A 17,837-nucleotide genomic window follows, 5' to 3' on the forward strand; every position below is an offset into this window, starting at 1 on the left:
TCTGGAGGGCTGATAGTTACTATCATGAGCAAATGCTAGTTTGAGAACTGTAAACTAATGTGCAAGATGTTGATTAAAAAAAACTTTTTTTAATTGGTGGGAAATTATAATTTTGTGTTGGTTTCTGCCATAAAACAATGTGAATCAGTCATAATTATATACATACCCTCCCCACCCCCCATCTCATCCCTCTAGGTCATCACAGAGCACAGGGCTAGGCTCCCTGTGTCATTTAGCAACTTCCCACTATCTATTTTACCCATGATAGTGTATATGTGGCAAGATATTGATTTTTGGCAAATTCCACAGATGATTGTGAAACAGATGATTTGTAAATGCTCAGAAAAGTATAGACACAGTAAGATCACTGCAGTATGAGTAGGGTAAAGCTAGTGAGTTTGAGTATTCTATCACATAATCTATTTTGTACTTAAAAACCATAACTATACACATAAATGCAAACACACAGCCATTAAAATTATCTGGAAGACTGTTTATAAAACTGCCAACAGTGATAATCTTAGGGTGGCAAGGAGGAAAGTATTGCAGGAAAATTTTCATATTCTTTTTTGCCATTTAAATCCTTTAAAGATCATTATTAGAAAGATACAGGTTTTCAAAACTGGGAGGGAGGGCAGGGAGGAGAGACATAGGTGAGCCAGACAATAAGGTAGATCTGCAGGGGAATAAGCAACCAAATGCAGAGTATTAGATGGAAATTTTTACAGCATATTTACCTAAACCCCAAATCACTAAAAACAGTTGTTTAGCTAATACATTTTTAGATGACTGAGATGATATTTAAGCCTTCCTTTGGTCTGCTGCTAAGTCGCTTCAGTCGTGTCCAAGTCTGTGCGACCCCATAGACGGAAGCCCACCAGATTCCCTCGTCCCTGGGATTCTCCAGGCAAGAACACTGGAGTGGGTTGCCATTTCCTTCTCCAATGCAAGACAGTGAAAAGTGAAAGGGAAGTCGCTCAGTCGTGTCCGACTCTTCGCGACCCCGTGGACTGCAGCCTACCAGGCTTCTCCGTCCATGGAATTTTCCAGGCAAGAGTACTGGAGTGGGGTGCCATTGCCTTCTCCGTTCCTTTTGGTCTAGATACACACAAAAAAACCCCAACAAAATGAAATTTTGCTGGGATAAGTGTTAAGTCCCAAGTTTACAATTAAAAAAGAAAAAATCAGCTTCTTAAGAGCAGAATAGAGAGTACCCATTTGTTAATTCTGGATGTGACATTTTAAGAGACACTCTACGATACAATCAGAATGGGACAAAGGCAACAATAAGAGATCCAGAAATGTCATATAAGGAATATTCAGCAGGAGGAAAAAAAGGATGCTAAATTTTGAAAAAATGGAACTCTGTAGACATAGCAAATCACGTCTTCCTCTGTAACTCCTCCACCTGCTACTTTTCTTTCTACTCTAGCACACATCGGGCTTCCTGCGGCTCCACAGTAAAGAATCTGCCTGCAACACAGGAGACTTGCAGGAGGTGTGGGTTCCCTGGGCCAGGAAGATCCCCTGGAGGAGGAAATGGCAACCCACTTCAGTATTGTTGCCTGCAAAACCCCATGGAGAGGAGCCTGGTAGGCTACATAGGTTCACATAGAGTTGGACACAACTGAGACTTCTGATTCTTTTATACCCACCTTCCTTACTTATTACAAGTCACAGGAGGGCAGGGACTAGTTCTAACTGGTCTTTTCATCCTCTTACCTAAGAGCAGCATCTGGTATATGGTAGACAGTTAATTACTGTTCTTTCAATGAGTTGCCAGCAGAGCATATAGTCAAAAGCCTATCTGCCTTGATTAGAATTAATCTAACTAATTCTGAGACCTCGGACAAGTTCCCTAATCTTTCTGTGCCTTGGTTTCTTCATCTATAAAATGATGATAACAGAAATTATACTTCAGAGGGCTGTTGTAAGGATCAAAGGAATTAAACATAGAAAGTGTTTAATTAGAAGAGTGCTCGGAATGTAGGAAGCAGCCAATAAATGTTACAGATAAATACACAAGCCATCTGCTTTCATTTCTTGCTGTTTTCTGAATGCCTGCTTCCAGAAACCTATCCATTTCTTACCAGCTGTGGTCAAGGAAGGAGATCTCAAGTCTAATCAACTATTACCTGAATACTCTAAGAGAAGGACTGAGCGACAACTCTGTGATTAGATGAGTGTTGTGTTTCCCCTGTTCCTAGTTCCTCTGCTGGGAACTCCTTTTACCACTTTCCTTTTTCTAGTCCTGATCCTTCAGGACACGAGATGCTCTAGAAACCCTTAAGTGACTATCACATTCCACTCAGCATTTCACATCCCTTTAATATGCTCCACAGCACGAACACAATACTTTAAAGCCTGTTTATCTGCCTACCCCAATGATTCAAAGATAGAAAGGACATGTTTGTTTATCTGTAATCTTCAAAAACTAGTATAACTCTGGCACATAAGACATTTTAGTAAATATTTGTGGGATGAACATTTGCTAACCAAATGAACAAATTTTAATGTTCATTTAGACATGTGTTGCTATGTTCTGAACAGTTAAAACAACCAAATCGAATGATCCTGGAATAATTGGAATTTTACTGACTTTCACATTAACCAGAGCATGCTTTTTGTATCTTGAACGCTCCATGTCATCTACATCTATCCAGCATCCAACAAAATATAACCTGCCAACAATCCTCCACAGCCCTCCAAATCAACAACAGAATAAGAATATACACAGTAACCACCACAATGCTTTTGACTGAACAGGGACCATCATTCAGATCATTCATCATCACCTTGATGATTTCTAACATTTTACATAATAGAAAAAACTATTAACAAAGAAGAAAACTCCAACTTTCCTAATACTCCAAAGACCAAGGTTCTGATGTTTAACAATCATTTATTCATCTATTTAAAAATCATTTGAGCACTTACTATATGCCAGTCACTATGGCAAAAATACAACTTTCAAACAATTTAAAATAAGCCTACTTAAGAGAGTTTTTAAAAAAAAGTAAGCACAATGAACTAAGATTTACATCTTACAAGGGTATTTGAAGACTTATATTTTCAAATACCCTTGTAAAAGCATTAAGCTTATCTGAAGGCTACCTAAGAATCATATTTTCGTTGTTAGTTGTTACCCTGTTTCGTTGTTTCAGAGTTACCCTGAGGAAAGGGGAGGTTAGGAATTGTTTTACCTGTCCTCATGACTTCCAGTACGAACATCCTTCATGGCAGCAAATCCGCAAGGCACTCTAGCATATTTATTTAAATTTTCAATAAGTGTTTTCCCTACTTCAAGGTAGTAAGGATCTCCTGTAGCCTATTAAAAAGGAGAATATATGTATACATATACACAGCTTATATAGTACCATATAACCATTCATTTATCAAATATTTATTGAGCACCTGCAGGGTGCCAGGCACTGTATCAGGCACTGGAACATATGTTACGTGGAACCTGGTTCTGAAAATAAGCCGTGAATCTGCTTTATGAATTTCTTAAACACACAACTGGAAAGCAGCACAACTGTATATCTTAGGCTTTAAGTGAAATTTCTAATGCCCAGAAGGGCTGCCTGACTGAAAGAAGGCAAGAGACACGCTTTAGAAAGCAGCTCTAGAATATAAAATTTCTCCTTAATGCAATGTTTAACAAATGTTTTGAAAAGGCATCAAGCTTAGAAGTCAATTCTTGCATCTTTCAATATTCTATGAACTAGATGAATAAGAACCATGATCTATCCAACCATTATAACATTAAATAAGAACTTTGAAAACCCAATACTATTATTATAAGATAGTGAGTTATCCAACAGAGAATAAGGGCTAAATGGCAAAAAGAGAGTTAAATTAGCTTACTTTATACAAGAAGTAGGTGCTTTCTGCAAATTCTGGCCTTAACGGATGTTGAGCCCAATGTACCCTGAAATCTGTGGTAAATGCCTAGACAAAACAACATACAAATATTCATAAAAGTGTGATTTAAAAAAATAGTTCTAGAATATATTGCAATATGTAAATTAGATCACAGACAAGTAAAAATAGTTAAAATATTGATAACAATCTATGAAATGAAAATTTTCATTGCTTAAAATCACAATTCATTTTTGTAAGGCTGTTATTTTTGCCAATTAAATAGGATTGCTTTTTTAAATGATCACTTTGGCTATTAGGAAGCTTAGGAAAAACTATGACTCAGTAATGCTACTACACAGGTCCTGATGGCCTACATAATTGTGTTTTCTTTTATTTTCCTTATCACCACTTTTTCCTCTTAATTATTAAGTCCCTCACCCTCCTATTTCTATTTTAGCATATGCACTCTTTTTCTTTTTTTTAAATAAGAATCTCAAATCCTCTGTGGCTTGAAACAAACACTTCAGGAAGCCTTCTGTATTGGTGAGATGCTTAGGTATCTCAAAGAGGGTATGGTCATATACAAATTGGGAAAATTTTTATGGCACATTTCTGGAAAGCCAAAAAGGCATGCTATTAAAATCCTGCAGTATCAAGCTAGCAAGAATATTTATTATTAACATATAAAAACCAGGGAGAACAATTCTTCAACAGCATGAAGAGCCTGAAAAGTACAAAATTCTCCCTAGCTGGCAGGTATGTGTCAAAGCCAGAATGAGACAATATGCAACGGTATAGATTAGACAAGGCTGAGAAATACCAATCTGGAATATTTTTTAATATTAAATTAATAAGCTGTCAGCATTATCCTAAAGTGGACTTCTCTTAATACATAAGGAAAAGGAAAAACATACACTGTATAAACCCAAAATATATTAAGTAAACTATTTAACCAGGAAAAATAAAAAAGAACCAATCTTGAAAATGACATTTTCTACCTTTAAATTATCAATCTATAGACTGAAGTAGAATTCCAAAGATGATCTGCTTACCTCTGGTAGAAAATTGTGTTTTTTAATCACTTGATATAACATTTCATGAGTTTCAATAGCAGGTCTAATATCTCCCTTTAAGACCTAAAAACCAACAATAACAACAAAATAGCCTAGTAAAGCATGAGTTGATGTTATTTGCAATCATTATATACACAGAAAAATCCAGGTTAACACAAATTTGAGTGACTCTGTTTTGATAATTCAGTTTGGAGATCACAAATACACTTAAATCATTCTACTTCAGTATTAAGAGAATTCAGAGTTTTGTTTGTTTTGTTTTTTTACCTGCAAGCCTGGAAAAAAGGCAAGCAAAGCATCCATCCAAGTCCGAGCATTCAGCATTGGCTTGTGGATATGCACATCAAGTAGTAGAGGTGGCTGGCTTATATACCTCATGATGGCATCATAGTGCTAAAAAAGGTCACAATATGTGTTCATGAAAGTCGATGAGAAAAGATGTACTGTTCTAAATACAGCATAGCATTAAACAGCACTGTGAAGAAATGAAACCTGAATTTATATATGAATAAATTTACCAAGGAATTGTTACCTAAACTAATGCATCTCATCGGTGCTGCCACTCTTACGGTCCACTACCTCTGTCTTTTACGGTCTTAAAAATTCTTCTCCCCTTCTTTCATCTTCTCCTAGAATTTCTCAGCCTTGACAACAACAGGTTGAGCTGTCAGAGTCAATGAATGACAACAAACCAACAAAAAAAATAATATCTGTCCTCATGCAACTCAAGAAACTCTTGTTATAATCTAAAAATGATATATGTAATAGTGTTTCTAAAAGTATTCAACTGATGACTTATCAGGACTTTTACTAGGTTCTCCCCCTAACTCATCTATTATTTGTTAACTATTATTGAGTACCAACTAGATCTTAAAGCACAGTTCTATCATTTCATATGTATTAGTTCATTAATCTTCCCAATAAACAGTACTGGGAAAAAAATTAAATAAATAATTCTCATTCTGTGGATAAGGAATAGAGGAAAATATCTAAGTTACTTGCCCAAAATCACAAAACCAGTGGTACAACCAGGATTTAAACCCAGATAGGACAGCTCCCATACTATATTGTACTATGCCACAGTAACGTGAGTAAACTCATGAGAGGGAAAAGAAATGGTAAATTATTTTGAAAAGAATGTGGTGACACAGTTGATGAGTTTACTCTAATTAATTTCAGTTTGACTTAATTATAGACAAAGGCAATCCAATTAGGTTCAATAATCTCCTCCTTCACCCCTAAGAATATGCCTGTGAGTCTGATCCAGACTTAAAGACTTACAGACTTGCTTTTGAAACAAATACTCACTGGTTTGTTCAAGACTCCAAAGCCCCAATACTTGGCGTGGTCAAGGACCAAGTCAAACTTCCTAACTATTCCAAAAAGAATTAGAATACAAAGGAGAAAGCTAACTAGTAACTAGCTTCAATAAATTCTCTTCCTGTATAAAAGATCAGGTAAACCTCGTATCTACGTATTTTATTACTTACTGGAAAATCTTGAAAACTTCTGAAGATAGGTGAAAATAAAAACTACTTTGCAAACTAGTTTTTGAAATGTACGTAGCTTTTTACCCTGTCCCTGTCCAACATCAGAGAATACTGACCAAAAAACTACTATATATTTTAAAATAATTTTTCAAAGTATCACTCAAATGACTGAATTTCTATCAAAATCTCACAAATTATAAAATGGCTCTAAAATTCATACATAATTGGAACAACTTACTGTATTAAATCTTTCCAGAAAGCTGTCATCTCCAAGCAAGACATAGGCTTTCAACAGGTACTCATAATATGAATCAATCCCTGCTCCAACTCCACTATCTACGGAAAATACATATAAATGTGATCTTTTATTAAACAAGTCTTTAAAATTCTTTACAGAGTATAAGGTACTAACATACTAAGAATGAAAAATTAGTCTAAATATGAAACTGTCAAAAGTAAAAATTATACATTTATAGAAACATTAACCCTACTATATGCCTAATAGGTTCCTTTACTGATAATAGTTTATATGTTTTAAAAAAATTCTTGCCTTGTAAAACTGGCTACAGAAGAAGTCTTATTTAAAAGCCAGAGATACTAGTTTTAAGAATATTTTTAAAGCTGATTTTCTAATGAGGAACTTCAAAGAGGAAGCAATAGAGGGTATTATAATGCAATTTAACTGGATCCTTTATCAGTTAGCCATCAATCTTTAGTTATAACAGATATGAAAACAACACTGCTGCTGTTTGGAGGTGACAGTTACATTGCTGAAGCTAGATAATGGCTGGCTTTTTCCTGCAAGATCATCACAGAAGACCAAAGAAAGAAAATAACAAGAAGAAAACTGTACGAACTTGGTGGGTTATGGAGAGGGGAGCGACTTAGTTCTGAAGCAGAAGGCAGCCAGACATAGCTATAGAAGGATCAAACAGCAGAAAACCTGCTGGAATTTTGCTCTGGTTTCTCTCTTACCACTGCCTTAAGATAGCACGTCTCCTCCCAACCCTGCTACAACTCAGACATAGGCTCTAGGTAGCCTCAGGAATAAAATCAGGGCAGCACAGAAGTCCTATGTAAGGAACTGAAATAAAAAAAGAGATGGGAAGTAATTTTAGATACTCTCTTCCCAACCTTTTCTCCTTCAAACTCTTAAGGGTAGTGAATGACAATCTAAGCTATAATTACAATTATAATCTTAGAAATCCCTATAACCAGGGCATACTCCAGGCTAATCAAATCATTATTTCTAGGAGTCCAGGCACTGGTATTTCTTAAAACTTCCTAGAATCCATCCCCCTATGATAACTAGGGCTGATAGGAATTGGAATCTTTCCCACAAAGTAGATGACAAGTCAACATGAACTTATAGAACAAAAACATTTAAGATGCATGACTTTTAAAAAATAAGAAGGTACTGGAGTAAGAGTTTATCAGACGTACAAATATTAAAACAGGCAAATCAAGATTTAAAATTAGTCTAATAAACACATTAAAGAGACAGGAAAAAGATTAGCAATACAAAACAAGAAACTTTTAACTGAGAAGAAATTATAGAATAAAAACATAAGAAAATTCCATAATGGATAGGATACACAGCATCTAGGATATAGCTGAGGAACAAATCAGCAAACCCAGAAGACTACATGTAATAACAAGAATTGGAAAAACAGATGAAAATTAAAGAGATAAAATATCTTTAAAAAAATCAAATTTCAGCAACGAAAAACACAGATTTTAAATTGAAAGGGCCCACAGAATACCAAAAGGAGAAATAAAGAAAATTCTACACCTAAAATTATTGTTACATTTCCAGAAACTTCTCTGCCTTTGCTACTGTTAATTTTCTGGAGAAAAAGCAGATCACAAATAAGAACATAAAAATCAGAATAACAGGTTTTTTAAAAAAAAATTCAAGAAGACAATGGCTTCCCTTTGACAAGGGAACCCGCTTGCCAATGCAGGAGGCACGCATTTGATCCCTAGGTTGAGACAATCCGCTGGAGAAGGAAATGGCAACCCACTCCAGTATTCTTGCCTGGGAAATCCTAAGCCTAAGGACAGAGGAGCCTGGTAGGCTACAGTCCAGGGGGTTGCAAAAGAGTTGGACACGACTTAGCGACTAAACAACAAGAAGACAATAGAGTTGTATTTTCAAAGATTTGAAAAGAAAGAACTTGAACAGAAGATTATTTACAGCCAAACTTTCTCAAATATGAAAGCATAATAAAATTATTTTGGGGCATCTAAGGCCTCAGAAGCTATTAACAGCTACTGAAGATCACTAGCTGATCTGGGATAAATATTTATACAAGAAGAAAGGCAAAACTAAGAGATATTGCAAGAAATATACAAAGTACAAGTGACAAAATACCTTGTTAGAGTTGAATACTTTTAATGAAAGAGGGAGGAGGGGCAGCACTAAGACCAAAAGAAAAAAGAGAAAACATTTACAACCAAAAATAACTAAATATCTATATAATACTAAGAGTGGATGAGGGCTGGAACCGAGGGAGACAAAAGAATGGCAGAGCAGGCTGAAGTTCCTGTCTCACTAGGAGATAAATACAGGTTTCAATTAAAAACAAAAGGGTTAAAAGGAACCAGAAAAGGTGAGATACACTGAAATAATAATTAACATAGTATAAATAAATCCAAATATATTAAAAATGCCAATAAACATAAATGAACTAAATTCACCAATTAAAAGACAAAGACTGACTTTAAATCTATAAATTTTACAGGAGTAACACTTATAGCATGAGCATCTGCAAAGATTGAAAGTAAAAGAGCAGGAAAAGACCTATTAAGGAAATATCCAGGAAAATAAAGCTGACATAGCTGTATTACTAACAGACTAAAAAGACTTTAACAGAGTATTATTAGAGATGATCACTACATAATGATGAAAGGTTCAACTATGAAGAGATAGCAATTTTAAATTAATGCAGCCAACAAAATATATAAAGCAAAAAATACAACTACAGGGAGATACTAATAGGTGCACATAGTCAGAAATTTTATCAACCTTTCTTAATATGTCAAGCAAACAAAATTAGCAAGGAACTGCACAACATTATTCACTCAGAAAATTGACATATATAGAAATCTATATCCAACAATTAGAAAATACACATTTTTTTCTTAAGCACAAGTGAAAGCTGACCATGTTCTAGGCCAAAAGAAAACCTTAATAAATTTCAAAGGATAGATACCACATAGATCATAAGTATCATATAAGCATCAATATTAATTATTTAAAAGAACAAGTAACTGAGTAGAAAATAGACAAAAATTTAAGAATATCCACATTTTTTTAAAAAAGGAAACACATAGCCAATAAATATGAGGCCATGTTCAACATCATCAGTGTTCAAAGAAATATAAATCGAGTCACCATGGGAAATCATCTATACCCTCATTTGATTGGCAAATCTTTGAGTGTGACAATACAAAGTGCGGGAGAGGATGCTGATCCACAGGATCTCATCTATGTTGCTGGTGAAAGTATAAAGTGGTGTAAAGTGGAAACAACTTTAGCAGACAATCTGACATATCTCCTATCACTGAACTTTAACTTAGTCTATGATCTAAAAATTCTACCTAGATATACAGACAAGAAAAACTTATATATGTACAACAGAAGAAACACAAAAATACTCACAGCACTAGGGTTCACAAGAGTAAAATCCTAGAAACAACCTAAATGCCTACAAATCCATGGTTTATTCACACAGTAAAGTATTATGCAGCAGTCAAAACAGAATGAACTATATCATGCAACAGTGTGCAAGAATTTTAGTAATAGAATCTTAGGTGAAAAGTCTCAAAAGGTCTCATATGACATGATACCCTTTTATAAGTTAAAAATAAAACAAAAATATGTACATCAAGGAATACATGTGGACACATAAAAATGTATAAAAGGAAAGCAAGGGATTGAGCGATACAAGATCATAATGATGGGTATTTCAGTTAGAGGCAGACATATGGGATTATAAAGGTATGAGATTACAAAGGTATGGAGAGTTGAGGACCATAAGGAGAAGTAGTATATTGTCAAGTTAGCTATTTTTATAACGGATGGCCGGTCTATCTGTGAGTACTTAATATATTATTAAAAATGAACGAAATAAAATGAGCCATGCATGGACCAATGATGAGAGTGAATTAAGAAAAGAAACTGCAAAATTCTGAAGCCAAGATTAAGATCAGTTTCAGGAAAGGACCATTTAGATAACACTTTGAAAATTTTCAGACAGTATTGAATAGAGGCAACAATTTTAATATGTTCAAATTAATATTTATATTTCATTTATTTAAATATAGGCAATTATTTTTTATTTTATACATGTTTTTAGAAATAGAGAAATGTATAAATAAGATAAACAAATCTCATTAGTAATAGTCCAGTGTATTTCCATTGTTTATGCCTGTATTATAGAGTTGTCTTATAAAGATCATATTTTTATATGATTCTACATCCTGTTTATTCATAAAACATTGTTATATGTTTTGTCTCCTGATCCAATTCAATTTAATAACTTACTACTCCAACACTGATGTTAAATAATTCTCAATACTGATGCTACTCTTTACTGATGATCACTCAGACTGTTTCCAAGTTTTCCACCACTACAAATAATTTTATGCGATAAACATCTTCAGGAACAAACGATTTTCTACCTTTCATACTGTTTCCTCAGGCAGATTCCTAAAAGTGAAATTTTTAATTAAAGGAATTAAAATCACATTAGTGAACATTTGCTTCATGGTAAGCATAGCATATGCCAGGCCCTGTTCTAAGTGCTTATGCTTGTGTGTGTGTGCGTGCACTCAGCTGCATCCGACTCTTTGTGACCCTATGGCCTGTAGCCCAGCAGGCTCCTCCATCCATGGGATTTCCCAGCCAAGAATACCGAAGTGAAGTGAGTCGTGTCCAGCTCTTTGCAACCCCGTGGACTGTAACCTACCAGGCTTCTCCGTCCATGGGATTCTCCAGGCACGAATACTGGAGTGGGAAATACCATTTCCTTCTCAAGGGGATCTTCCTGAACCAGGGATCGAACCCGGGTCTCCCACAATGGAGGCAGACGCTTTAACCTCTGAGCCTATTCCTACTCCAGGGGATCTTCCCAAGATTAACTCATTTAATCGTAATAACTCTAACTGACCACTGTACTGCAGAAACACAACACTGTAAATCAACTATACAATAAAAATTTTGCTCCAATAAAAATTATTAAAAAAACACAAAAAAACCAAAAATCAACACAACAAAATCATAATAACTCTATGAAGTAAGTACTATTATTCTCATTCTCACAGATGCAGAGGCACATAAAGGTTAAATATTTTGCCCAAGATCACATGACTTGAATTCCAAAAATATGGCTCCAGGGTCTATGCTCTTAGTTACCATGCTATACACAATTTCTGGTGGTAGGGAAAAAAAAAAAGATTGACAATAGTATTATTAAACATAGATTTCCACTTAATTACACTCTGATGTGAGATGGTTAAGGTATTCTGTTCCTCTGGTTCTCAAAGAAATTAGTTCTATTGTTTCATCTATAATGCTATAAGGTATGAAATAGGATATTAAGCTATCTGAAATAAGTGTGCTATTATTTGGCACCAAGGAAGAAAATTTGGCTACATTTCTTAAAATTCCAGCAATCTTGTGAGAAATTATGCTTTATACTGTCATAAAGACTATTTTAACAAATAAAAATCCTTTATTTCCCAACCATTTTTAGAATGTGAAGGCTTAATTTGAAAAGTCCAACTTACATACCTTTTCGTACCCAGTCTCCAGTATGAATATTTATAGTCACACCCACTAAATTACTACTTCTCTGTCTTTTCTCCCAGAGAAAATCAAGAGCTTTTCTTGCATATTCCTGTAATAAAAAAAGAAAAGCATACTTGAAGAATTGCATATCTGCCAAACTAAAATCAAAGGCCCATAGTATACTTTTAGGATTAAGTAAATTCCAAAGATGATCACTTATACATTAAATTTCTTTACAAGTCAAAAATACTGGCTCTTTCAGCTAACTGAGTCTAGTTAGAAAGAATGACTCTAAAAATGCTATTTAGTGCCAATGATCTCACTTTGAGACCATCCTTGTTCATCTACTCTTGTAGTATAGGTCCACATTTATACGCAAGAATTACTGAAATAAAAACAGTTGGCATATATTAAAATAATTTCTATCTTTTAATACAAAGTGAAAATCTCCTTAAATACTCTTATTCACAAAACTGAAAAAGAATTTCAAAATTAGTATGCCATCTCTGAAACAGAATAGGCATTTCAAATCCTACATTTTAAATAGCAGGCAACTTCATTAGTGAAGAGTAAGTAAAGCAACTAGCATTCATTTAACAGTACCAAAATTACAACCTTATAATAACATTTTTCTCTTCTTTTTTCATTTATTATTATCCCTTGGACACTAAATTATTTGATTAAATTCTTGGCTTTGGATGAAAAGATGTTAAAAAAACAAAAGCAAAGAACATGTACAAAAGAATTAAGTTAAAATTAATTTCAGAGCATGAATGTACTCAGCATTGCAGAAGCACTTCTATAAAAGAAATCATTAAACCAATTTGTCACTCTGCAGATTTAAGAACAGGGTATAAAATAGTTTTCATTCTTGACTCAATCTATTTATGCTGAATTTTTAAAACAAAGCAGATTGCAACTTTACTTAATCATGTAATTTCAGAGCTGAAAAAATTTCATCAAGATTACATTTCCCTATTACTATTTTATAGCTAAAGAAACAGGACCAGTGAAATCAACAATTTAGTGAAAGTTTAAAACTAGACTACAGGACAGCTATTAATGATATGAGAATTCAGATCTCTTCATATACATCAGACCAAAGGTCAACAGACTTTTTCTGACAGGGGCCAGACAGGCATTATGGGTTAGACAGTCATTGTCACAATTACTCAACTCAGTCACTGTAGCACAAATACAGCCATAGACAAAAATCAATAGATGAGCTGGCTCTGTTACAATAAAACTTTGTGTCGAAAACCAGGCAGTGGCTTGATTTGGCCTCAGACTGTAGTTTACCAGACATGTATTAGTTTGAGTCTCTGTCAACTGCATGAGGTTGCTTCTTCCATAATAAATCACATTCAAGAAGTTAAAGAAAAAGCATGGTTTTAAAATATAAAATAACCCAGTGGAAAGAGGCTGGGCTTTGAATTCAGAAAGTAATGGATTCTAATTCTGGTTCCACTCCTTCACCCACTAGTCAAGCATCTTTGAGCCTCACTTTCCTCAAGTGTAAATGCATCTCAGAGTTTATAAGTCAAATTAAATTAGAAAGGATGTAAAGAATGACATTTTTTTAAATGAAGGAAAAATATTACCCAGCAAGTTAAAGAATAAAAATTAAACAAAATAAGATTAACCTGTTCTTAAGATACTTTGAACATACATCCACACAAAGACCATTAAACTTGTTTTACGTTTGGTGGTTTAGTCGCTAAGTCGTGTCCGACTCTTGTGACCCCTTGGATGGTAGCCTGCCAGGCTCCTCTGTCCATGGGATTTTCCAGGCAAAAGTAATGGAGTGGATTGCCATTTCCTTCTCCAAGGGATCTTCTCGACCCACGAATCGAACCCAGGTCTCCTGCATTGCAGACAAATTCTTTACCAACTGAGCTATGAGGGATGCCCTGGTTTATGTATACTCAGACCCAATGTCTCTAAATGCTAGTATTATACAGTTCCTATTTCTGCTTATTCTATGTGCACCATTTGCTGAATCTGAAATAATTCTAAGTCATATGTTTGAACACAGGCTGTTACTATTGCACTCCAATGACATGGTTAAACAATTAGCTAAAATAAAAAAGTGTGAGACATAGCTAGTTCACAACAAACTATTTAGAGGCTATTAAGTCTTTGGATAATGAATGATATTTCCACTGAAGTAAACAAACTTACAGATAAGACTCTCAATGAAGGAAAGTGCAAAAATTTCACTATGTTTTAGAAGATTAGTGAAGTTTTCAGCAATGCAATAGACCACACAGAAGTCTAACAATAAAACAAAGCAACACAGTATTTCATACAAGACATCTTTAACATCAAATTTCATACAAGTAATACAGCTAAGGCATTTTCTAAGAACAAAACTAAAAAGTTAAAATTTGTGAACGAAAGTTGTACTTAATTGTGCTTTTGACAATTAAAAACTATGTGCTGTAACTTAGACAAAATGTTCACTAAAATAACAGAAATCCTCCAATTGATTCTCTTAATACTTGATCAATGAAGAAAAGCTATAAAGTAGTTATTTATGCCCAATACCCAGGAGACCAAACTATGAAAAGCAAACCTCAAATATCGTTGCTCCTGTGAATCGACTTAGAGCAGCAAACTCAAGGATCAAGGTGCCTGCACAAGCTGTACAGGTATCAGTCTCAGTACCTGTCCGAGCTTCTGGTTTTCTGATACCAAACTTCAAATTGATCTAAAATCAGAAGATTATCATTAGTGGTTATCAAGAAACAATGATTTCTGGATAAGAAACCATTTTTCAATTGAGACTCTAATCAGATCATGAGAATAACTGATAAAATAACACTGAAATTTTATCTGCTGATCTTTGTGACTTTCCAATTAGCATCTAGGGAAGTACATTCTAAGCACATACTATTCATGGGATAAGTAAGTTTTCACTTAACTTCTTCAAGAATATTAAAATTCAGTATCAATATAATAATTATACAAAGCAAACACCTGCTATAACAATTGTGTTCTCTGGACAGTTTGAACTAGTCAGTACCAAATTAGGAAACTATTCCAGTCCTAAAAGAAACTGAGGTATAACTGAGAATCTGTGGAAAAGTATTAGTCTTTCATAGAGAAAAAACTAAGTATAGTATATATTTAAAAGAAAAGTAAACTTTTATTCACAGGTCTTAAAATTCTGAAATATAGAGTATGTTACCTTGCTAACAGACTAACAAATAACACAAAGAAAAATGTTTCAACCAGCCAAATACCACCACAATATAAACTTGAACCAAGCTGACCAGAAATAAGCTCTAGGGTTTTATGTGGGTATAAAAAAAATAACCATTAACTATTTAAGAGCATTTCTGTCCAGCAAATACTTCTATGTTAAAACCATTGTTGCAAATATTATCAATTATGTTTTCATATCCAAGAGAGATTGTACTAATTTTCATAAGCAAAAGCAGTATTTACTAAGTATACTTCAGAAGGATGGGAAGGTAGTTATTTTCTACCTATAGTCCTCTTCTAAAAAAAAAATTTTTTAATTATATTGATACTTCTGAGGATAAGTAAGTAATATGACTGTCTGTTTTATGATAATGACCTTAGTAGCTTCTGTTTCAATTTCTTATCTGCTTCTCATGTTATGACAAAAGTGAAGAACTGCTAGATTCTTCACAATTCAGCACCTCCATTTATAATAAAAACTAAAAATATTTACTAAAAGTAAATTTAATTAACTAAACATTTAGATGGTTTAAAATAATTATTTCAATTTTAATATTCTAAGGAAACAAAAATATTAATAAGAAAGTTTAAGCCACACTAATAAGCAAAGAGATTTCAAATTTTAAACCACACAAGCCAAAGAAATTTCAAATTAGAACATGCTTCCATTTTTTCCTCATTAAATTGGCTAAAAGTGAAACTGAAAGTCGTGTCCGGCTCTTTGCAACACCATGGACTATACAGTCCATGAAATTCTTCAGTCAGGAATACTGGAGTGGGTTGCCATGCCCTCCCCTCCAGGGGATCTTCCCAACCCAGGTTTCGAACCCAGGTCGTCCGCACTGGAGGCGGATTCTTTACCAGCTGAGCCACAAGGGAAGCCTAAGAATACTGGAGTGGGTAGCCTACCCCTTCTCCAGCGTATCTTCCCAACCCAGGAATCGAACCGGGATCTCCTGCATTACAGGAGGATTCTTTACCAGCTGAGCTATCAGGGAAGCACTAATTGGCTGAAGAGATAATACACAGTGTGGGCAGCAGTATGACCCATGCAATTTTACATAACATAGGAAGTGTAAAGTAGAACCTTTCTGAAGAACAACTGGTCAATAAGCACACAAAGCCTTAAAAAGCATTCCCTATTTTATGGCTTTTTTGTTTTTTTTTTCTAGTAATTCATCCTTAGGAAGAAATAAGTAAAAAAGACGTGTATAAGGATATTCACAGACGAGCTATTTAAAGATATCACAGACTAGATAGAAATTTAAATACGAAATTCAATACTAGTCTGTTTCTTAAACAAAAACAATAAAAATGATGTCTTCACGATCCACGAAATCAATGGGTAAATGAACGGGCTGCGACCTCCAGTTTGAAAAGCATATAATATCAGGCTGGATCTCCAGAGATTTCTTGATGGAGGAAATGAGCCTTATTTATATTGGTAGAGAAGTTATTATGGCAAGCCTAAAGGTTTGGAAATGACAAACAAAACCAAAAACTCCCTGCTGCTGCTGCTGCTGCTAAGTCGTGTCAGTCATGTCCGACTCTGTGCAACCCCACAGACGGCAGCCTACTAGGCTCCTCTGTCCCTGGGATTCTCCAGGCAAGAATGGGTTGCCATTTCCTTCTCCAATGCATGAAAGTGAAAAGTGAAAGTGAAGTCACTCAGTCATGGCGGACTTTTCGAGACCCCATGGACTGTAGCCTACCAGGCTTCTCCGTCCATGGGATTTCCCAGGCAACAGTACTGGAGTGGGGTGCCGTTGCCTTCTCCAAAAAACTCCCTAGGTGTTTTGAAAAACACAAACAGATTATTTTGTCTGAAACAGAACATGCATTTCATTGGGGTACGGGTATGAAAGAACCTCAGAAAGTCGATTGCCAAACCAGAAAGAAACCTGGAAGTTAAAGAATATTCAGTACAAAAGGCAGAGTCAGTAAATTTCTGAGGGCAATTTGATAAAAATCATGCTTTAGTAAGATTAATTTTTAAGTCTCTGAAGCAAAAACTAGAGAGAAAAGAGTAAAATATACATTTATAATAGTTTATGAATACAATTATATTAGTTTCAACAATAAAGCAACGGTAAGAAATAAAATAAACAGAGCTTGGTAATGGCTGAGATGTCTGGCCCAGGTAAGAAGGAAAGAGTAACACTGTTATTAATAATAAAGAATGCAATATATCAGGGGAGAGTTCTTCCCATCTTCAATAGCTCCTTTCCCTCTGCCTTAAATATAAAATTTTCTTGGGCAGGGGTGGGGGGGGGCGGGTAGGGATAACTCCTAGGACTTCCCTGGTGGTCCAGTGGTTAAGAATCGACCTTGCAATTGCAATGCAGGGAACAAGGGTTCAATCCATGGTTGAGGAACCCATGCTGCGGAGCAACTAAGCCTGAAAGCTGT

General features: G+C 34.8%; 1 protein-coding gene across 7 annotated transcripts in view; it reads right to left on the reverse strand.

Annotated features, from left to right (window-relative positions):
• The window catches only part of EDEM3 (ER degradation enhancing alpha-mannosidase like protein 3), a 69,346-nt gene that overhangs the window by 23,799 nt on the left and 27,710 nt on the right, over positions 1-17,837 (reverse strand). For all 7 annotated transcript variants that reach the window (XM_060396696.1, XM_060396694.1, XM_060396695.1 and 4 more), the window contains exons 7-13: positions 14,797-14,931; positions 12,225-12,330; positions 6,666-6,763; positions 5,205-5,330; positions 4,917-5,000; positions 3,868-3,951; positions 3,204-3,328 (exon numbers count right to left, since the gene is read on the reverse strand). In XM_060396696.1, the coding sequence (XP_060252679.1) occupies positions 3,204-3,328; positions 3,868-3,951; positions 4,917-5,000; positions 5,205-5,330; positions 6,666-6,763; positions 12,225-12,330; positions 14,797-14,931 (758 nt within the window). The remainder of the gene's footprint in view (positions 1-3,203; positions 3,329-3,867; positions 3,952-4,916; positions 5,001-5,204; positions 5,331-6,665; positions 6,764-12,224; positions 12,331-14,796; positions 14,932-17,837) is intronic.

The sequence above is a fragment of the Ovis aries genome, chromosome 12 (genome assembly GCF_016772045.2).
Source record: "Ovis aries strain OAR_USU_Benz2616 breed Rambouillet chromosome 12, ARS-UI_Ramb_v3.0, whole genome shotgun sequence".
In the NCBI taxonomy this organism is placed as follows: Eukaryota; Metazoa; Chordata; class Mammalia; order Artiodactyla; family Bovidae; genus Ovis; species Ovis aries.